This window comes from Ursus arctos, unplaced genomic scaffold, assembly GCF_023065955.2.
Source record: "Ursus arctos isolate Adak ecotype North America unplaced genomic scaffold, UrsArc2.0 scaffold_4, whole genome shotgun sequence".
NCBI lineage: Eukaryota > Metazoa > Chordata > Mammalia > Carnivora > Ursidae > Ursus > Ursus arctos.
The window spans coordinates 77120416-77135639 of NW_026623056.1; the positions used below are offsets into that span (position 1 = coordinate 77120416).

Below are 15224 nucleotides of genomic sequence, written 5' to 3' on the forward strand. Positions count from 1 at the left end.
CTCATCTTATATTTAGCTCTATCAATGTCCACATAGCAAAGACCCTACTTTGGAGATCGGACTTTCGGCTGAAACACTCCCCTAAATGTCAGCAATTAAGATTCTGGTCTCAACACCCACCCCCCCTGCCCTGTCCTGGCAAACGATCCCAATGGCCCTGACCCCAAAATCTAGTCCTCTACAAAACGAGGACCAAGGAACTAAAGGACTTTTTCTCCAAATGCATGTAAACAGAATTTTACTGAACAGTGCTAGGACAGAGATTTTTTTTTTTTCTGAACAGAAAAAGAAAATGCTAATGTGATATTCTTTTTCAAAAGCTTTTTGTTCAGAGAGGAAGCATGGTCTGGTAAGAGGGCACCATGGTGGTCAACTGTGATTTGCAGCCGCACCCTGTCCCCTACCCAGGGTAGTGGTGTCGCCCTGAGCCAGACATTGGGTCTCAGTGATGTCATTGGTGGAACAGGGTCAATCCTGTCCCACCATCTATAAGAGTACCGGAAGTTCTTTTAGGGTTCCTCAGAGCTTTGTATGCTGTAACGTCAGCGGAAAAAGAAAAATCAAAATGAGGGGCATCGGTGTAAGTAGGTGGCTATTTGGTTTAGTTACATAATATATGCAGTTGTTCCTTTCAGCCAAGATGGAGTAATGAGAACCAGATTTACCCGATCGCCTGTAACAACCAGAACAGACAGTGTTTGTAAAAGATATCAGACATTGGGTAACAGGTAGTGAACACTGTGAAAGGGGAAACGAATGAGAAGAGCTCTACCACTCCTTAAGCTTGTCACTGTGAGTTCCCGGGCTGTCAGTCCGGGTGCGGGAACCAGCTGGAGCCTGGTGGACTCCCACAGTTAAGGTAGTCCAGTGAGAGTCTAGAGGGACGAAGGCAGCCAGCAGCCAACGGAGAGTGCTGGGGAGGACACGGTTGCCCAGATCTGCATATAATGATCAGGGCCCGCGAGTAAAAGAACCCAACCAAAGCCACGGGGAAAAAACATCCAAAAGGATTAGAGGCAACAGTGCCTGGTGTTCACACTGGTCAGGAATAGTGCCTGTTCCCACCGTCCAGATGGGAAAACAGTATTCATGGTAGATTACTCAGAAGGAACCTAATCACCATATTGGAGAACAAGGAACCATAAGCTGGTAACTGCTCTGATCCCACTTAACAAGTCTTAAAAGCAAAACCCCAAAGGATCAAACTGTTCCTGAGTAATTTAACGACACTGCAGAACGAAGCTCAAGAACAGAGGTATATAGAAGTACCCAGCACACAATAAGGTGAAGTTCACAATGTCTGATGGCCAATAAAAATTATCAGGTATAAAATGATAAAGGAAAATATCTCATATAATGAAAAAAAAATCAATCAAAATCGACCCAAAGTTCGCACAGATGTTAGAGGTGGCAACCAAAGATATTACAAGTTACTATATATAATGTATTCCACAGGTTGAAAAACTTAAGAAATGGAATATATAAAAATAACCAACAAAAACCAGACTAAACTTCAAGATATGAAATGTATGAGATGAAAAACAGCCAGATAGGGGTAATGGCTGATTGAAATACACCATGGCACATCATAATCTTATTACTCAAAACTGGTAATAAAGAGAAAACCTTCAGAGCAGCCAGATTAAGGAAAAAAAAAAGATATAGGGGCGCTTGGGAGGCTCAGTTGGTTAAGTATCCGACTCTTGATTTCAACTCAGGTCATGATCTCAAGGTCGTGAGATCGAGCCCTATATCTGGTTCTGTGCTGGGTGTGGGGTCTACTTAAGAGTCTCTCTCTCCCTCTGCCCACTTCTCCCTCTCTCTAAAAATAAATAATAAAAAGATATATTATTTACAGAGACAAAGGATATAAATATTCTTGTGGGAAACAGTGCAAGTAAGCAATGGAACATCATCATTGAAGTGGCTGAAGAATACTTTGTCCTAAAATTCTATACCCAGCAAAAATGTCTATCAAAAACAAAGGTGAAATAAAGATCTTTTCAGATACATCCAAGCAAAAGAATTCTTCACCAATGTACATGCATTAAAAATTTTTTTAAAGGAAGTCCTCTGGGTAGAAGGCAAATAATTCCAGATGGATCTATACAAGGAATAAAGAGCACCAGAAATGGTAAATATTTTTCTTAGTATGTACAACTCTTTAAAAGAGAACTTACCATTTAAAAGAAAATTAACAATAATGTAGTATGGAAAAAATATGACAATAACAGCCCAAAGATTGGGAAAGAGGAAATGGAAGAATCTGAGTATGAAGTTCTTCTAATACACCAGAAGTGGCCTAATATCACTTGTACTGGTATACTACTGTGAAGTGGGAGAAACATTTTCTAAAAACCCTAGGGCAAACACTAAAATAACAAAATAGAGAGTTACAGCTAAAAACCCTACAAAGGGTACAAAAGATAATCTATTAGTCCAAAACCTGGCCCCCCCAAAAGTAAAAGGGGACAAAGAACAGATGGGACAAATAGGAAACACAGCAAGATGACACACTGAGGTACAACTGTATCGATAACTTCATGAAGTGTTCTTCTTAATTAAAAGGCTAGATCCAACTATACGCTGCCTACAAGAAGTGCATATCAAATATAAAGACAGCTTAAACAAAAGTACAGAAAAATGATATGCTATGATAGTAATCAAAATGAAGCTGAAATAGCTTTAATATCAGACACGGTAATTTCAGAGCAAAACATATTACCTGAGAGAAGGACGGTATTTCATAACGATAAGGGTTGGGGGGAAGAAGGACATAACAACTCTGAATGTTTATGCACCTAAAAACAAAGGCTCAAAATACAAAAAGCATAACCTGATAGCATCGCATGAGAAAATGTCAGAGACTTTAATCTCTCTCCTCAGTAATGGACAGAATGCACAGACATCATGCACACACATTCACGCTCAGAATGCTTCTTAAGTCCAAAGTAAACTCTCCCATGAAGCCTCGTTGCGGAGATGTGCTTGCATGTTTGGTAAGCCTTTCTGGGCATTTATTGCTGAAAACCTCAAATAAGCCTCCTGACACAAGCTGACACCATGACTGACGAGGGCCTCCCCGCAGAGACGAGGGCTGCTGCTCTGAGCAGGAAACTTGAGTTCTAGCTCCTGTTCTGACTTTAAAAATCCTCACCACTCGGCCAAATCCCACCTTGTCATGACGCTCGTTACAGGTCATTCGATGGGGAAGCTTGGTTATATACAGAAGTCCTGCCAGCTTTTGTGGTTCCCTGACTTCAGCTGTCCACGAAACGTCACCGTCCCAGGCATGCCGACCTGGGTCAGGCGTGAAGTGCTGAGTCGCTTGGGAAGCGTGCTGACCGATCTGCGGGAGGGCGCGAGTGTCTACTGTGCTGAGATGACCCTGTGCCGGCAGCTACCCCGTGACCCCACAACCTCCAGACAAGACGAACTGAGGGGCTCATCACACCTCTCACGTTTCTTTCCCGGGGCCTTCGGTCCCCAGGGCCCCCACGCCTCCTGTGTGCGCGGTGCCCTGAAGGGAGCTGGGAGACCTACCCGAGGGGGGACGGCCTGCAGAGCCGTGATGTAATTCTCCAGAGCCAGGCGGCGGCGGTCGTTGAGCATGGCCTCCACCCGGGCCATGTGCGTCTCCACCAGCTGCTGCCTCTCGTTGGCTGCTTCCTGCTCCAGGGACTCCACTTTCTCCTGGAAGTGCTGCCGGGGCGAACACGCGCACACATCAGTCGGGGACCGAACAGGTAGGATGGGGCGGCAGATTCAAGTGTTTCCAAAGGGGCATCGTATTTCATTTTACTCAGAGATTTATAGTCATTCCCGCATTTGGGCGAATTCAGCATGTTTTATGGGCTTCCTCCCCTTCCTGCACTCCAACCCCAAACCTGATTTCTCACTGTAAATCTTTACTTTATAAGGTCCCTGAAGACTGATTTGACTAACTGTAACACAGGATAAATTTCTGTGCTCTTAAAACTCTGAATTCCATTGCAAATAAAAGAATTCCTCTTTTACTCGCAGTGCTTTAATTTCAGAAAATGACCAGGAGAGTCTCACAGTTTCCTCAAAGGTAGTTTTGAGAGGAGTGCCTGTCACAAATTCTAATCAGGGTGTAATTTTTGCCAGAGGAAGAAGCAGCAGCAGATTCTGGCAATCAGAAAGATGTATTATTGATAAAAAGCAGACCGCAATGCAAGTAACCATAGAAGTTTTATGGAAATGAATTATAACTTGGCTAATTAAAAGCAAATACAAGGAAAGGTTTAAGAAACTGAATTACTGGACAATGATGAGCGATAGTCCAAATTGATGGGAATATGAACAATCATTCAGAGATGCTGGAAAATGTGTAGGCCTGTGCTGCTGGGTGGAGAACTGGCTGGGGTTTTACCTGAATAACTGCTTTCTTGTCGGCTTTAGGCAAGTTCTTTGCTTGTCGTTCTGCCTCTTCCCATTCTCGCATGACCTACAAAATGAGAAAACATGTGAGTTTAAAATCATCAGTTCCTTTTTCCAATTTTTATTTAATGAGAGATTATTTTCTTTCTGTACTTGACATTTTAAACATTAAAAAAAAATTACCACATTCCAGTCCAATCTCAAAACGATTTATCTGATCTCCCACTAGGATATAAATCATCTATCGTAGCAGTATATTAAACATAAAGGCTCACATTTATTGGAAGGAATATGGCCCTTTGAAACAAAGTTGTTCTTTTTTCCTTTTCCTCAGAAATGGCTGAAAGTCATTTTGTCTGATGTGCACAAATGTCAACGATTCATAAAGGCATTGATATACATATGTATGCATATATATACACACACATATTTCCTGAACAAGGATTTCCACCATTACACTGAATGCATTAGTCTTAGTCTTTTGTGAAAGCAAGTTATACAATTTCAAACTGTGTATTTTTCAAGCAGTAAAGCAGGGGAAGGCATGAACCTTTTATGCGTGTGCACACATGCCCTGAACACACTACCAAAAAAAAATACATGATGGAGGAAGGATAAGTCAGAAATCCTCAGAGCCAGCCCACTGATGGGTAATGAGGGCCTTCTGCTCACCAACCCCCATCATAAACAGCAAAAATACCCGAAGTACCTCCAGAAATTCCAAGGGAGTACATATTATAATGTTCTGAACGTAGCAAAACGTATTTTTGGCAAGTAATGCTAATTTAGTAACCAGGCTAATCGGTTTGGTAGGAAAAGAAAGCTTCCTGTTCTCATCCTTGAAGTTCACCCAGGATTACCCTGAGAGAGGTTCATTCATTGACCTGAATGCAGAGAGCAGAAGTCTGCAGCTGGGCCTGTTGCTGAAATGAAATGATACTAGATTCTTAACCACCTACGGCTGCCTTTCCTTTTCAAGTGTACTACTCGCTGTCAAGCAGAACTTTTTTAAGTGCAACTCATAACTGAGCCAGGTGACATAAAGAGCAGGAAGATCAAGTAAGCAATACAACGGTCTGCTGACAGATGTGTACTTGCATACTTTGTAGATACACAAAGCATAAAAGAACCTGATTTCTGTACTATAAGAGCCTGTTATTTATAGGTATTTATCCCTAAGGAATCGATTTTTCTGATACCCTTCAAGATAAAAAAAAAAAAGAGAGAGACGTGCATAAAAAACTACTGATAGAGAATTTCTACGAGATAATAACACATCAAATCACCGTGTGGGTTTTTATTTAGGTATTTTATTATCTACTGGCATTAATTTGTTGTATAGGATACAAGACTAGCTTCTTTGTGTTCTTTCTCTGATTATGGAGAAAAGAGAATGGAGTGAATTTTCTATTACACGTGAGGAACATGTAAAAAAATAACCTAAAAAGGTCACAACAAAATTAGAACAAATGCCCCACTGCTGTGAATAAGAAGAGAATCAAAAGCAAAGAAACCTATTGTCCCGGATGCTTCGATGTCTCTAAGAGTTAATGAAGGACCCCTGTAGGGAGGGGGCTACCGAAGACTACCTTTGCTTTCTGGATGAGATAAGGCTTGCAGCTTGCCATAAAAATATTTCAGTTTCCTGCTTTGAGAATGTTCACAGTGGCAGTACTCTACCATGAACTCTTCAGGCAAGGAATCTCAAAATTAGTTTGAGGGAGAAGTCAAACGTTTTACTGGAATGTGAAAATGGATTTCCTTATATCTTTACACTTTCACCATCCCCCCTTGCACATTCAGAACCTGATCTGTAAACTTTGAGCTGGGGAAATACACAGAATAATTAGAGAGATTTATTTGGCTAATAAACTGAAAATAAACTATTATAAAATGAAATCGAATTTGATTTTCAGAGCAATTTAACAATATTCTGTACCCTCACAAATAAAACAATTCACTGATACCATCACCCTAGGCCTATTTAATGCAAGATAAACACACACCATAGGCTCAACGTCTCTCTGAACAACGGCTACCACTGAGACGTCCCCAAAATAGATAACATTCCTGCAGATCTGCTACGTAGCAGACTCTGTATTAAGTGCTCTATAAAATCTGTGAGATTAGTCATGGTGATCTCCATTTTACGGACCAGATTAAGTCATCTGCTCAAGGTCATGGAGGAAAAAAAAATGGAGAAGGAAGGATATAAACCAAGATCTCTGTGGCTCTAAGAACCACGCTTTTATCCTCTATGGCCCAAACTGCCATTATAAAATATAAAAGTTATATATACATTATATATATAATTTATATAAATTATATGCTTATATAGCTATATACTTATATAAACATATCTAGTTATATATAATATATAAGTTTATATATAAATATATGTTATAAATACATACAAGTATATATAAATTATATATATAATCATATAAAATTGTTCAATGGCAAATTCAATAGGTGAGCTAAGTTTCCTTGTATTTAGTGACAGGAAAAGGACTATTCCTAAGATACTGATGCTTATCCTAAAAATAATAAATTCCAAAAAGGGTCAAATTTCATTTTGAAGAATTTCATTTTAAGGATATATTAAAACCTCTAAGTCCATAAGTAATATGTATAATTATTATAGAATATATAAATATATAATAAAATCATTTATAGACTATTCAGAATCTTATATTTGCTAGACACTATTCAGAACATATGGCAACAGAAATCTACAAGTTTAGTTATCATGACGCCCAACAACCAAATACCAAAACCCCCCAAATACCAACCCCCCCAAATCTTTGTATTCATAAGAAAACGAATAGTAACAAAAATTACAATAAAAATAAATTAAAATTCTCAGGTTGCTCCACATATTCTTGTAAAGCAATTTCCCACTGAGTGAACAAAAGTATCAGTATCATCAGATTTATGGATCTTCAAAGACTTGGCTGTGACATGCAGACAAAATGACAGCTAATACACAGAGATTTAAGAGGCAGGCAGGCAAGTTCAAAGGCAAACAGTCCTCAGAATTCAGTACCACAGATTATGAAGATAAATGTTAATCTCAGGCATCTCTTTCCTGTGACCACTGGAATGAGGAGACAGCATTCTCTGTTCTAGGGTCACATCTCTTAAGTTAGGTCAGATATAGTTAATAACTAAAAGATGAAGAAATTCCATAAAGATTTATATGGTTAAACAGATGTGTTAAACTAAAACTAAGTTACTATTCCAGGAAAGATCTAGAATATCTGAAACTGACATGTATATCAAAAAATCACTAATAAGTACTTGGCACTGGAGATGCCAAGGGGATGTTTCAGTGTTTATTTTTCTTTTTATTATTCTTTTTTTGGACTTCACTGCCCCTGAAATGGAATTTGAAGCCAGTGAGAAGGCCCTGAAAGCTTCAGAAGCAAACAGTGAGATAGGATTTAAGTTTAAAAGATGCCATTTCAGGGGCAAGAAATATGACTCAACTGCTTTCTTACTAGTGATTATGTATCAGCCCGTGTTTTTCCCAATGAGAAATCCGGTTCCCAGAAGAACTGCCTTCAGGTGAAACCTCATTATTCCACTCTACCTAGCTTCCTAGTTCAACTTGCTTTTAGGTCTTCATCATGGCCAACAACTACAACTGCACATTATATTCCAGAGCCAAAGTATTTTAACTTTTTCCCCTCCTTGTTATTATTTCAAAATAAATCTAAGTATCATGGTCACTCATCATAAAAAAAAAAAGTAATTGTGTTGTGTCTTTCTAGATAATTTAGCAGTTTTGTTTTAAAATACAGGTTTTATTAAAAAAATAAATAAAAATTAATAAATAAAATACAGGTTTTATTATATTCAAGTACGGTGAGGTCAACAGATCAGGAGACAGATGCCATTGAAAAGACTGTTACTCACACACATTTCCCAAGAGGAGGCAGCATGCCATGCTATGCCATTGAGGGAAGGAAGGTGCTGAAGCACTAGGGTGGGTCAGGAGGCAGAGGGAGTGAGGGGGAAATGTAGCCAGGAGTCTGTGGTTTCCTTGGGAAGGAATGGGTGAGTTGGGGCAAGCAGGCTGAAGCAGGCTTAGATTTGGCTAGTCTGAATACATTTGGTATAGAGGTATAGGGGCTGTCCCTAGATGTCTGGTACCTAGCCTTGAAGTGAGCAGGGCAGGTGGGTAGTGGGTCAGAGTGTAAGAGTAGGATGAAGAAGGTATCTGGGGGAAATGGGCTTTGGAGAGGTTGGTTTGATTTTGAGAGGTGTGCCCCAAGGCTAGTCATTTGCTACCTTTAGGAACTGGCTAACCCTGAGAGGGGCAGTCTCCCTAGAGTTAGTAAGGGCCCAGATGTCAAAACACTAGAAAATTAAAGCCCATGATTAATGCAGTCTTTTAAAGACTTCCTGTGATCTTAGAAAATATATGGCAGACTGATCCATTAATCCTATTTAATGTCTATTATGAAAACTTCTAAGTATTTGTGCTAAATATTACTAAAATTAGTAATACCTTCTGATATTTACCACAGAACATTAACACCAAAAAAAGGAATGGTTGACTTTGACCTGAGAGATTTCCTCATTCACTCATTTATGTTTCCTTAAATCTGACTTTTCCTATTGTTTTTTCACTCTGAATTGTAGGCTTCAAGTTAGGCAGTAACTCACAAGGAAGTGCTGATATATATTTGCTGAGTGAATGAATGAATGAATGAAGAATCTGAGAAAGGGCTAACATTAATATTATATTAATTAATTAATTAATATATATATTAATAAATACAATATCCAGCACCTGGTATAGGCATATCAGAAATTGTAATTGATATTATTAGATATAAATTAACCAGGTTTTGAACAAATTTTTCAATTTGTTTCATAAAGGATTTGCTAAAAAACAAACAAGCCAGGGTTTGCCACACAATGTAGTGAGAAGAGCGTTGCACCAGGAGCAAGAAAGCTTCTAGTTCCAAATGCCATCTCTTGTGTTCCTTATATTGCTTTGTTCTAGAGTGGGAAGCCACAGTCTTGAACCACTGTTGCATTATTGATTGCTTATGAAATGAAATGCACTGATCATTATGGTTCACATTGCTTTTAAGTTCCTATGGTCTTACGAATTGGCTTTGGAATAAATGTGAAGTTCAAAGTTATAATACTTTGGCATCTAATAAAAAATATTCATCTTTACGACAGATCATTTTAAGGGATTTTAATTTACAACATCATGCTTACAGGGCTATGTATACACAAAGTAATAAAACCAGAGAGAATGCTGCAGACATAATTTAATTTGTGCTTATGAAATCCTGCTATACTTAGTGTGACTGGATCTCTCCTAGGTGGCATGCTCAAGGTGAATTCTAAAAAACCCAAAGTGATACCCTTAGAGCAAACATTTAAAACTAAGACTTTATGTCTTTAAAGATCTGGATAAAATTAAAGATCCCTTCTACGCCTAGGCATTCATCAGCCATAGAGCCCCCAGGGAGACTCTGAGGCAGAGGCTAAGCCCAGATTTCCCCTTTATTGTAAACGGAAGGATGGAAAAGTCACTTTACCTGTGACATTCGCTCGCGGTGCTTGGCCTCCAGCCTCTCTTTGGCTTTCTGGAAATGGGCATGTTCATTCTCATCTCCAGGTGTCTCGAGATACTTGTCAACGGCATCAGGGGTGCTGGCTGCTGTTGTAGGAACTACAAAGTAGAAAGAAGGAGGTTTGAGAAGAGAAACAGAATATCCAATCATTTCAAAGAAAGCCATATTTTCCTTTACTACAGAACAAAGAATTTAGTAGAGCAGCACATACAAGAAGTTAATGCTGTTTAAGAGAACACCATGAGACATTTCACAGCACAGTACAAATGTTTCACTCCCTTTCAAGTATAGGGTGAAGGAAAATCTATAAAACAGTCCCTTCTGTGATTATAGTGTTATATTTAAAATTCTTAGCAAAACAGGCATGCACAGAGCAAAACCAGTCGGTGTTTAATACATTTTGTCCCAAATCCCTATGCCTTGCTAAATTAACTTTTGTAATCTTGAAAGTAAGATCTGTTATCAATATCGCACTTTTATGATTCCTATAGGGACCGAAGAAATCTCAAAATCAGTCTTTTGCAGAATATCACACCACAGAGTAAAGGTAAATTCTACACCATGTATTTCCGAGAGCAGATTTCAAAGCCACCTTTTGTGAGAAAGTGTTTGAAACACTATCCCAAACCCCGTAAAAGTCAAAAAATGCATTTCTGAAATCACAAAGGAACATTTCTGCCTTTACAAAATTTGACAAGTCAACCAATTCATTATACTAGTCAAAAGAAAGTGATTTCCATTTTGAGTTCAACTAAAACTGCTAAGCTGTATGACTGAGTTGCAACATAGACTGCTAAATTACGTGGAAACACAAATATCTGTAAAATTGAAGAGCGTACTGTAAAACAAAAATATTTTAACTCATGAGCCGAGTGAATTGTAATGCCCTATACAAGCAGTTTTCCAAAAGATTAGTAATGATTAGCGAGAATTCAGAGCATTCATGAGCTTACAAGAAAAAAAAAGGAAGGAAAAAAGACGTTGATTTAAAGAATAGAATATGTTCAATCAAAACAGTGAAATTAGGTGGTTTCACTATGCTTTCAGGTCAAATCAATGTAAGCATTTTATTCAAAAGATTACTCAAATATCACCAATGCTTTATTTTTCTTTACTGATTTTTATCTAATTATTGACTACTATCTTTGAAATATGATACCCCAAAGAGGACTTAAATGAGACGTATTTATGGCTAAATCATTTTGAAACAAAATTCTTTTTTAATTTTATTTATTTGCCAGGGAGAGAGGGAGCACAAGCAGGGGGAGCAGCAGGAAGAGGGAGAAGCAGGCTCCCCACTGAGCAAGAAGCCCCAATGGGGGGCTTGATCTCAGGACCCTGGGATCATGACCTGAGCAGAAGGCAGACGCTTAACTGACTGAGCCACCCAGGTGTCTCTTGAAAAGAAATTCTAAGCTAAATGTCTTTTATACATGCTTTGAGAAAAAAAACACCTGGAATCTTCACAGTCCAAAGGCTTCCAGATTTCAACCAAAACCAGAGGCTTTTTTGTTAAGTAAGTAAGATCTTTAATTTTAAAGCGGAATACTTGCTCAGATTTCTCCCCTTCTTCTTTAATCACTGTGCAATAATTATTTTTTTAAAAAATAAGAGTTTAGGTATCTATACAGAGGTTGCTTTTAAGTGGAAGGAAGGAGGAGGGGAGTATGCCTGGGGTTATTTTTCAAAATACTTGTGTGTTCAGCCCCCTGCCTCACCAGGGGACTGTGAGTCAACAGGTTTGGGACTGGCACAGGGCATCACAGATTAAAAAGTATCTGCCCCCATCTTCCGTGTGGTAGATGGGAGAGAGCGTACTTCAGCGGCAAAGGGGAAAAGCAGCATAAGCTTTGCAATTAGGCACACCTGGCTTTTAGTCTTTCTTAGACTAGCTGTGACCCAGGGCAGGTAACGTGAGTCGTCTGTCCCCCTGTGTCTTCATCTCTCAGGCCAGCATACTAGCTGCACTGGGAAAACGAGTTGCCACCCCACACATTAGGCTGGTATATACAGTCCTTCGTGCTCTTCTCTCTTCCTTTGCTTATCACATGTCATTCAAATCTTAGAGCTTTATGCAAACCATAGAAAAAAAGGAGCTATTTTTACTTCACATCCATGGAAAATGAATTACACACAGGACCATGAGGTACCCACCTACAGGAAAAGGAATATATGTTTTTCTAAAAGATCTTTGGTATAATCCCCATAAACGGCCCCCAAATGATTGAAAAGGAGTCCTTAATTTTTAAGACTGAGAAATAATTGTCAATTTAAAATTCTTTAAAAAAAAAAAGGAAATCAAAGGCAAGTGTTTTTCTGCATAAATTCAAGCAAATCAATATGCAAGTATATTTAACTTCATCAGTGCTCCCCATTGGAAATGGAAGTGATGTTTAGCATTTTAAATTTGTTTCCTGTGGTTTTCATCGTTTTTTCCTCTCTGCGGGGACAGCTTAAACACGAACACGTTGAAGTTCTTTTGGCACAGTACGATCCGGCAGGATAACAGAATTAGGGAGACCATATTTTCCATCTTGAACAAATGAAAATGTATGAATGTTTGGGGCTCTTGTCACTGATCAAGATAGCCGTCCGGCTGTTAACCGTCAGAACCGTAACACAGTATCTTCTTCGAAAACTAGAATTACACAAGTTACTGTGTAAGTAGGAAAGCTCTCCACCCAACTTTTATGGTTGGCAAATTGTATGGTTTTCTCCAACTCTTATGATTTGCAAACACTGTCTACTGTTTGATGGAAAGGACATAAACACTGAAATCTGAGTCAGTATAATCTCATTAGCCTATCTTAAAATGTAGCTTTGTAATATTAAGGATAAAAGAATATTAGAGAAATGAGCATGCAAGGTATATTTAATAGGATTAAGAATATTTCAAGTATTAAGACTTCTTTTTAGACGTGCGGAAATAAATACAAATACTGTATTCCTGATTTATTCCATTTAATCCAATATTTCTTTTCGAGTAAATCCTTGTAAGCAGCCCTTGTTATTGCTGTTCTCGAACACTTTAAAGGAAGCTTTTAATCTTTAATTCAAGCATTTTAGCCATTCGCACTAACGCTCCTTCTCAATTAGCGTGACTGAAGTTCTCCTGTATTCCTACCAACCAGCAAACCAGATCACTGTCCAGTCAAGGAGAGAAGAATGATGGTACATCTTGATATCTGAAAATGAAGTTAATATTTCATTATCACTACCCTGCAGCTGGTAGGGAGGAAGGGGACAGTGTTTTAAGGAAGAATTTGTACAGACAGCTCGGCTTCTGTTTCTCTGATATCCCTACATCCTAAAGACATGATCACACCAGGAACAGCTGCTGGTTTGTGATAGAGTCCAGGGTAGGCCGGACGCATGATAACGAGGACATGGGCAGGAGCAGGAAACCTGTGCCCTTTGTCCCTGCCCTTTCAAGGTGCTTCCTTTGGGAAAACAGTGGCTCGGGGAACAACAGCGTATGTTCCAGGGCGCAGAGGAATGGGAAGCTGTTTATCGCAGGTCACTTAAAGCACAGGGCATTTTAACAACGGAGAAAGTAGAAACAAACTGGCCTTATGAGGCTTTACTTTGGTTGTGGTTTTGTTACCATACAGCAGTTCATCCTGTCTAGAGACCTCCGAGGCGCCTTAGAAACTGTGATCTCGGCTCCCATTTCCAAATCGGCCAAAAAATAACAACCTGCACTGATTAGCCTCTACTGCACGAGATGCTTTCCACGTGTCATATAATATATGGGGGAAGGAAAACTTACCCCATTACAGTTATTGTGCATTTAATATAATTCCTCCTATCTCTGATCCACAAATACGTCTGAATTTAGGATTAGGTAAACCGTGAAAAGGCTTATAAAGTTAATATTTAGAGCAGGAAAGGGCTAATCCATCGATATGTCCGGGGCACCGGAAAATATTTGCTTTTGTTAATGAACAACATGAATTGGCAAAAAATATGCTTCGCTATGATATCTGTCGACCTATTTTCTATCCAACAGCTGTTCCTGCCCTGAATGCTTATCTGGCAAATGACCTCCACCCAACGTTTCAGCAGAAGTAGGGTTATGAGACAGGGCTCAGAAAAAAGAGCCCACAGGGCGTGAACCTGGATGATCTCTTAGCCTTTGGCCCCGGCTCAGACGGGCTCATTTGTGCCTTCTGCAAGCAAGCTCGCTGGATATAGTCCCCTTTGGCAGAAAACTACACATTCAGGGTTAAACACCTTTAGCTCTGGGTTTTAACCTCTAGCTGCCACACCATTAGCAGCCCGGCACCATCATATGCATGAGCTTTTAACTTTTCAAATGACCTTCATATGGATTTTCTTCGTTTCGTCTCATAACAGCCTGGTAAAATATTAGGTAGGATATACCTTTCAATACCAAGAACGGGTGTCTAAATGTAATACCAAACAAAAACAAATGCTACAGAAAAGCAATTCCAACTCATAGCACATTACTGTCTCAAGGTGAACATTCTGGTTCCAAAAATTCAGTGCCTTCCAGATGACTAATACTTCCCATAGAAGCTTCACTCTTGCTTTTTTGCAACAGGGGAGGTCAGAAGTATCTGAAAAGCTGAGATAGCAGCTCGGATGTGGACCGTGCCACCTTGAGAGTGTTTGTTCATTCCTTTATTCCTCTGTTTAGCAAATATCACCACCCATACCAAATGTGAGACACAGGGGAGAAACCAATGAGCAAAACCAAGACTGCTGTTCTTATGGAATTATATTCTAGTGAGAGAAACAATCACCTCAAAAAAAAAAAAAAAAAACCCAGATAAAAGTAAGTAACACATTGTGAAAATGTGATTTGTATTATGGAGAAAAAGAAAACTAGAACAGGGCTGGGAAGAATCAGGAGGGCGGGAGAAGGGAGGCAGGGGTAGGCGAGTGGCCAGGCTGGGTCCGACTGAGAAGGTGTGTTTAGACAAAGAGCTGAAGCCCCACTTTCCTGTCACCTGCTGGAGGAATGCAGCAGGGAGACACAGAAACTAGCACGAAGGCCCTAAGAGGTGAGTGTGCCTGGAAAATTCTAGGACAAAGCAAGGTCAGTGCGGCCAGAGCTGAAGGAGCAAGGGAGAGAGAAGCGAGAGAGGCAGAAAGGAAAGGAGGGACAGATCAGCTAAGGGCTGTGAGGAGCCAATGAGAGCTGTTTTGAGGAGGGGAAAGATGCAGCAAGATGTGACGGATGCTTTAGACCCTTTAGAA

The 15224-nt window shown here is 39.6% G+C and overlaps 1 protein-coding gene across 6 annotated transcripts in view; it reads right to left on the bottom strand.

Moving 5' to 3' along the window:
* The window catches only part of APP (amyloid beta precursor protein), a 256039-nt gene that overhangs the window by 75586 nt on the left and 165229 nt on the right, over nucleotides 1–15224 (bottom strand). For all 6 annotated transcript variants that reach the window (XM_026518051.4, XM_026518205.4, XM_026518127.4 and 3 more), the window contains 3 exons: nucleotides 9966–10099; nucleotides 4394–4468; nucleotides 3544–3702 (listed from right to left, as the gene is read on the bottom strand). In XM_026518051.4, the coding sequence (XP_026373836.1) occupies nucleotides 3544–3702; nucleotides 4394–4468; nucleotides 9966–10099 (368 nt within the window). The remainder of the gene's footprint in view (nucleotides 1–3543; nucleotides 3703–4393; nucleotides 4469–9965; nucleotides 10100–15224) is intronic.